Below are 7887 nucleotides of genomic sequence, written 5' to 3' on the forward strand. Positions count from 1 at the left end.
TACATTGTGCAGTGTCTCTGATAACTGCCTTGAGTGTAAATAATCTCATGTTCTGCTATTAATTTTACAGCTCCTATTTTAGGTTGTCTGTATGTAAAAAAATTCCTGAATTTTGATTTCCCATAAGGTGACTGAAAAAAATAGGTGATCTTAGTTTCTGTATGAAAAGGTTTTTATTCTGCATTCTTCTAGTTGTTTGTTTTCCTCCTACCAGGAATGACAGATGATAAAGCTCTGAAGTACAGGTAATGATAAACACCCTGTCCATGTTAATGGCAGTTGAGAATGCTTTGCTTCTCACAGGATTGGTGCCATATTTCCAGGGCAATGTATTGATTTGGTTGGCTGACGATGTGTGATGCATGACAGAAATGAGAAATTGAACTTTCTGAATGTGAAGTAAATTGTGCTGCTGATGATATATAAGTGATTTAGGAAAAAGCAATCAATCAGTTTCTCTGTCCTGATAGCAGTGCTATCTACAGTTTAATATATGGTAAAGCAACAACTCTTCTGCAATCAAAATCAAACAGGCAATGCTTTTTGCTAAAATCAGACTCTTGCAAAAAATGGCTTGCAGAACTTTGTTTTTAGTATGCTTTACTTCCTTCATTACTGATATTATCTGACAATTTAGAAATATTAAATTCATTTATTCTGCTTTTCTTGTCAAGGTCCATAGATCATTTTTCCTAGACTATTACTTTTTAAAATTGGTTGGTCTTTAAATAATTTTAGCTTGTATGTAGAGCTGTTTTGAGTTCCAAATACCTGCAGATGGAGTTTATTATAACCAGAGATAATTGGACCTTAATACCTGTAAAACATCCGCTAGAGACATGAATAGGCCTTTTCTCTTTTCTGGCAGATGTTTTGCAGATACTGGACTCATATCCAATTATCTTTGAGTACTTCAGCAGTTCACAATAGCATTCATTTGAAGATGACTATATTATTCTTTTCTCTCCTTCCCCATGTTATGAAATGAAAGAGATAACATATCCTTCTTGGAAGGACAGAGAGGTATTTTAATGAAAGCTTGAAGAAACTTCCTAAAACTATTCTTACTGATGCCCGCTAGCCAGTCTTGTCATTCAGCATCAAAGCCTTAGCTTAATGTTTTCCTCAGTGTAAAATTAAGCAGCAGGGAGCTCTGCACGTATTTCCCAGAGGAATGCAGAGATGCTTAGATTGGAATCATCAACTTGAATATTTTGGTGAGAATTTTCAAAGGAGTTCAGCTCTCCTCAAGACGGAATTGTCAATATTTACCTAGTACTAATGCTGTGAGAATACAGGGAGCACCCTAACCACATCTCTCATCCTTATTGGGAGAGAGGGAGAGCTGGAAGTTTTGGCTACATGCTGGAAATTCAATCCTGAAGTTCTTTCCTGCATCACCCCTGGTATGATTATATGATTCAGGACCAAACTGTGTGTAAGCAGTTGGGCAGAAAAGAGCTATAAATAGATGTTCAAGAAATGAACAGAATAAAGGACATTTGAGTTTTTTTATGAACACAACAGGTTTTTTTTTCCTCGCTGTAACTCATTTTATCACTTTTATTTGGTCAGAAAGGAAAACAAAAGATTGATATATTAGCTGTAAAGCTTAATAATGAAATTGCCTCAAAATGTTTTCCTGATAAATCCTTCCAAATTCAGTAAATGATCTTTTATCTGAAAGGTGCCATTGGAATTAGGTTTAAGATAGAATAGAATAGGTTTAAGATATAATAGAAGCAGAGCTCAGCAGTAGCAAAACAATATATGCAGTGTACGTAATATCATTTCTAAACTCAGTACATATTTTTCCTAATACATACCTGCTTTTATAGCTCAGCACTGTCCGGTTTATTATTGCTTTTTGTATGTTATGTTTTCTTATGTTACTTCACTGAAGGCCGAGAATGAGACCTGTCAGATAGAAGTAACAGTATACAAGGAAACAAAAAGCTATCTGCCTTTTTTTCTGAATACGGAATTGTGACCGGAAAAGTAAAAAATATCATGACAACCTGATATATTTCAAGTCTGCAGATTCTGCATGTGTTGCTCATGCCATGTAAGCCTTGGAAAAAATGACCAACAGATTCACAAAAGTTAAGGATTTGTGTTTTCTTTAAAATGACTCATTGAATTGTGCCTGTTTTTCTGTGAACAGTATTACTAATGAACCCCATCCATGTACCACTAATCTTCCTTTTTAAAGGAAGGAATTCCTTTTTAAAGCAAATGAAGTAGATCTAGTAGTATTTAAAATCTAGGATCGTGTAGTGAGTAGAAACAGCCATTCAAATTTCCATTTGAATTTTCCATTGGCCCTACATGTGTCACTGAAAGGGCAGAGTCTTTTTTCCACACAGTATTTGGGAAAATGCACAGGTTTTGTTATTGGCAGATTCAGGTGGTAAGTAACAATGTACAAATTGAATATAATAAATTCCATTTGCTGGAAAACATCTTTTATAGATATCCACTGGAGAACCAGAGGACTGGCTCTGGCAGGATAAGGCATTTGTAGCTTCAATCCAGGGAATGGAAGGGCCAAAGCTGTACCAACGATAATAGAGACAGAACCTGATAGAAACTTGCAACAAAAATATTAAAATAATAATAAAAAACAGAACATCCTAAATTAAAGGTGAATAAGTATGAAGTTTTTCAAGCTATGTGCAGGATGGAACAGTCTGTTAGCTCAAGAAACTAATTATTAGTTTCTTAACATGTTCAATAACTAGGAGAGCCTCAGTATTTCAGGCCACTGTGGAAGGGAAGGGAATTTAAAGTGTTGCACTCTTCTATCATGTAACATTTACTACCTTCAGCTGTCTTTAGACTGTGGAGGAAGCAGAACAAGGCTAATTGAAGAAATGAAAGGTAGGGAGGAAGGCTCCCATACAATTAGGCAGTTTCAGAAAATCATTACTAAGCATCAAAATACATTATTTTCTTCTGAGAACAAAACAATTCCCATTTCCTGGGCAACTCTTTAATTTGATTTTTGTTATATATTTTTTAAAGAACTGATACTATAGAACAAATCAGTTCTAACTGTTGGCCAAACTAAGAATGCATTGCGTGGTCATTGGAAGTCATTGTGCTATTCTTATCTCTAAGTACAGCATCACTTGGTCACTGCAACAATTTATGCTGTAGTTCTTCATGAGATAACTCAAAGCTCCTAGGTTCTTATAATTAAAAACGTATATCTGAGCATACTTTTTTGTATCACAAAGTGTCATCAGTATGATTGTGGAATCATGGTTACTGTTTGTTTAATTACAGAGGATAGGCCTGCTGACAGATAGCATTAATCTTGGCTCCTTTTCAGACCTCTCATGTTTTAGACTCTGAACAAGTAATGTGCAATCAATACAAAGATTGACATCTATGAGATACTTCATTTCACAAAAAATCAGTATAGAAGAATGTAGATGATTTTGTTTATGATGCTGTCCAAAGAGATGAGGGAAGCTAAATATTATCTGAAGCTGTTAGTTCAAATTATGTTTTTATTTTCTTCTAGGTGAAGCAAAAAGCAAGTATAACTGGCAACAAATCAGTAACCACTGATATAAGCTATTTGTTGTTGTGAATTTAAGCTCCGTTTCTTAAGAAGTTATGGATACATCAAAGGCATATCACGTTTTGCATTGCTGGTCTTTTTCTCCCTTCACTGTTGAATCTTATTTAGAAGATACTGTCCTTGTTTTAATTTGGTTGATGTTGCTTATCAGAGGTAATTTTTTTGTAAATGGAAAGGTTAAGAAAACGTGTTTCACAAAAAAGTTTTTAAAATTTGTTTTTATTAGTTTATTTTCTGTCAATTTCAGCAACTTTGAAAGAAGAGCTGGGTTGCCTCTTGAATCCTTGATGCTGATTGTATGTTCAAAATATGTCTTCTATGAATGAGACAGTTCTGGTTACAGAATTCAGTTTTCAGTTTTCTGCCATCAGACTGCTTTAGGTTTGCTGCTAGACCCATGAAAAACAGAAGGAAGGAGTGACATATACACAAAACTGGAATTGCCTTCAAACTTCTGTAAGAATACAACTACCAAAATACTTCAAAACCTGCTGTATTTGGAATAGGTTTCTATGGTTGTTTCAGTGTTTTCACGGAATATTGTGTTTGCATCTTCAAACTTGCAGGCCTTCTGCTACTGCTGTGCACCTGTGTTTTGTGTGGATTATCAAAAGCTAATACTATGTGATACAAGTTTTATAAATTCTGAGTTATCAGAGAATGCATAATCTGCAAAACTGCTTGAAATCAAGCCATACTCTTGAATGGTCCTTTGTGTAATTTTGATTTTTGTGTGGTGCTTAGCTGCCTGCTGGGTTCAACCACAACAAAATGAAACTTAGAATTACCTGTGCCTGTCTGTACATATGTATCTGTTCTATCATTAGTATTTTAGTTTCAGAAATATATTTGACGTATTTTCTGAATGAATTCTCCAGAGTGTTCTCCATTACATGAGACTTGATGTGTACTTTAACACTTTGCTCCTGTTTTATAGATGGCTATACGACAGATGACATTGAATTTTACTGGCGTGGTGGTGATAATGCAGTCACGGGAGTCACAAAGATTGAACTGCCACAGTTCTCCATTGTAGACTACAAGCTTATCACCAAGAACGTTGTTTTCTCTACAGGTTTGTGGATGGGAAGCTAAAAGGGGAATTAACTGGGAAGATTAAAAATGGTCTGATTCTCAATATGCAGTTCTGGATCTGAAAATTTTAGATACAGGAGTAAATCAGAGCAGCAACTGAATTTTAAATCAAGCAAATTTTATTACAGCTTCACAGTGTGTTCCTCATTAACCTATGAAGAGACTACAACTGACTGTTATGTTAAGACTTAGTCAGATTTTCTGGTTTTCTGTGAAACTGACCACACACTTCAGCACCTTAACTCTCAACAAGAAATAGCTCAGCTTTTACGAACTTTTCTCTCCATTTCCAGATGCTTTTTTTTTTTCAATCCATGGATGTGTTAGTCTATTTGGTCTTCACCATTAAAACCTTTCATATTGTCCTTCCACAAGATCTGTAGTTTTGTACTATGCTAGCAAACATACAACTTTCTGAAGGATGAAAAGGTGCTGTATAACAAGTTGAAATGACATTAAATCATTCAAATGAGTTGAGTTATTTCTATTTGGTGTTCTCTACCTACTCAAGAAAGCTGATAGGTATTAGATTAGGGAGGAAAAAAAAAGGAAAACAAGGAAAACAAAGCAGACAAAAAAACACCCGATCATTTTTTAGTTATAGACAGAAATCATCTTGGGAGGGAATATAGAGGCACTGTGTATTCCAGATTCTTCAAAAGTGAAGCAGAAATGGGACCTTGAATACATTATGTTTTCCAGGTACCCATTTCAATGAGTGCTTCACACACCACAGTTTTTCTGCTGCTGGTGACAAAAGGGAAGCGTTGCGATGTCTGTCGAGAAGGTTAGAATAAAGGTTACACTGAAGGAAGCATACTGCAGCTTGTCAGCAAAGAAATACTGTTGTATTTTGATGCTGTGAAATGTGTTTTGGCTGTTGATTTTTGAATATTATGATTACCAGCAGAAATGAACCCAGTAGCTTCCTTGTACCCTTCAAGTATAAGATCAGTTAATCTCAATTCTTGCTAGAAACCCCACAGCTGATTATTCAGGGTCTTTCAGCTCTCTGTGTAGTCTTTGCTGCAGGAAGCAATAAAACCAAAATGACAGGAAAATGTTTTCAGGCTTTATATGAGTAAATTATGGCCATACCAAATATTCTCTTTTAGGTGCCTACCCAAGGCTGTCTCTCAGCTTTAAACTTAAGAGAAACATTGGTTACTTCATTCTGCAGACCTACATGCCTTCTATTCTGATCACTATTCTGTCCTGGGTTTCCTTCTGGATTAATTATGATGCTTCAGCTGCGAGAGTTGCTTTAGGTAGGCATTTTTACACCTCTCATAGTGTGCATTAGTTGAAGTGTTTTTCTTGCTTCTGGCATGGAGGATAGTGCATGGTTGGAAAAATAAATCTGTTAGATCTGGCTTGCAAGCTTTGTATTATTTGAATCAGTGTTTAAGTCATCCCAATTTAAATATAAATTAAAGTGATTTCATGTCTAGATTAGCTAACTGTATAATCATTGTAACCAGAATTAGCCTAATTGTCTGTGTTCTCTGCTGTTGTTTTACTGCTTGTTCTTCTGTTAAGAGAATGCATTCAGTTTGCCTTTGCTCATGGCAGTTCAGAGCTCTGTATTGTAGAGTATAAATTGCTTTTTCTTTTGGGTATAAATTAAATAAAGTTTTATTTGGGTTGTATAGGTAATGAATATCTATTGCCAAATCTTGTATAAATCAGATCAATTCTTTCCAATTTTGTTCTGCTACGGATAAGTAAATTGCTGTAAAGGACAATTGAGAATTTGTCATTTTAACATTATGGAATGCTGTCTGAGTTTTGCCAGACCTTTTTGTGTAGTATTTTATGATAAGAAGTCTAGTCTACAGACAGCACTGAAAATGTTGGAGGAAACAATGACTTAAGGCTGGTGATTTGTAACTGAGGCTGTTCCAGTAGGTTATGGTTTAGCTGGTTAAAAACATACAATCCAACTAATATTTGCTACTAGTAGTTTTCTTTGCTGTACAAAAAAAAATTAAGACTAAGGAAGACCAAGGTTTTCCGTTTCATTTTTCTTCCAAGAAAAAAAAAACAAATCTAGAATTCTTTCCAGCACTAGCAGTTGATTATTCTGAGCTACAATGCTAGAACATTTAAAATAAGTTAAACCAGCAGACTTCTAATTTTTTTTTTTCCAGGAATCACAACCGTCCTCACCATGACAACAATTAACACTCATCTTCGAGAGACTCTTCCCAAAATTCCATATGTGAAAGCCATTGACATGTATCTTATGGGATGTTTTGTCTTCGTTTTCATGGCTCTCCTAGAGTATGCTTTGGTCAACTACATCTTCTTTGGCAGGGGACCTCAGCGTCAAAAGAAAGCAGCAGAAAAAGCTGCCAGTGCCAACAATGAGAAGTTGCGAATGGATGTCAATAAGGTAAATTTAAATAGATATATGTTTTAGCATTGCCCCATGACTAAAGTAGACTTGTAATTCTGCCAGATAGAGCTTTTAAACGTAATTTCTGGTAGAAAGCAAAGTGGGGTTATTATGTTCTTAGCTTTCTGCAGGGTCATGAACTTAGCCACTTCAGCACTGAATACTGCCCTCTAGTCTGGAAAACTGAATGTTTGTTTTCTAAGCATGTGCTCAGATAAGCTTTCCTGTGAGATGTTTTCTCAGTGGAATGTACAGTGGAATGTTAAATATTTCTGATCTTGTTGCGAAGGAACAAAACCAAAATGATGGCTATAGCTAATATTCTAGTAAGAGCTGTATGGAACGTGAGAAATAAAACTTAAATTTAACCTACTTGAATAAATCTTTCAAATGACCTGGATAAGAAATATTTTCTACATAAGTGCTTAAAGCTTGGAAAGTTTGCATATTTTCAAAATAAAGTGGCCCAGAATGTTGTTGACTAAATGAAAAGCTGCTCAGAAATAAAGTATCAACTTGCTGTGCACTTAATTCTGAATCTGAAAATGGTCCCCTGGGAGGGGGAATTGAGGCAGAAAAGACATTTGCCAAGATGCACACTTTTAGAAAACGTGTCCATTATGCTTTATGAAAATGAAGCACTTACCATAAAGCACTTGTCATTTTTCACTGTGGCAATTTTGAATGAGTTTCATACTGCGGCAGATCTGGATTGAATGCTAAAATGTACTCAGTGTGAAATGTATAAACTTTCACACACATGCAAAATTACAAAGTTAATTAAAGTTAAATTCTCCCTCTTCCT

General features: G+C 35.3%; 1 protein-coding gene across 4 annotated transcripts in view; it reads left to right on the forward strand.

Moving 5' to 3' along the window:
• GABRB2 (gamma-aminobutyric acid type A receptor beta2 subunit) overlaps positions 1-7887 on the forward strand; it is a 136610-nt gene that overhangs the window by 108446 nt on the left and 20277 nt on the right. For all 4 annotated transcript variants that reach the window (XM_010718904.3, XM_010718903.3, XM_003210320.4 and 1 more), the window contains exons 8-10: positions 4527-4664; positions 5800-5952; positions 6835-7079. In XM_010718904.3, coding sequence (XP_010717206.1) covers positions 4527-4664; positions 5800-5952; positions 6835-7079 — 536 coding nt within the window. The remainder of the gene's footprint in view (positions 1-4526; positions 4665-5799; positions 5953-6834; positions 7080-7887) is intronic.

The sequence above is a fragment of the Meleagris gallopavo genome, chromosome 15 (genome assembly GCF_000146605.3).
Source record: "Meleagris gallopavo isolate NT-WF06-2002-E0010 breed Aviagen turkey brand Nicholas breeding stock chromosome 15, Turkey_5.1, whole genome shotgun sequence".
Lineage (NCBI taxonomy): Eukaryota > Metazoa > Chordata > Aves > Galliformes > Phasianidae > Meleagris > Meleagris gallopavo.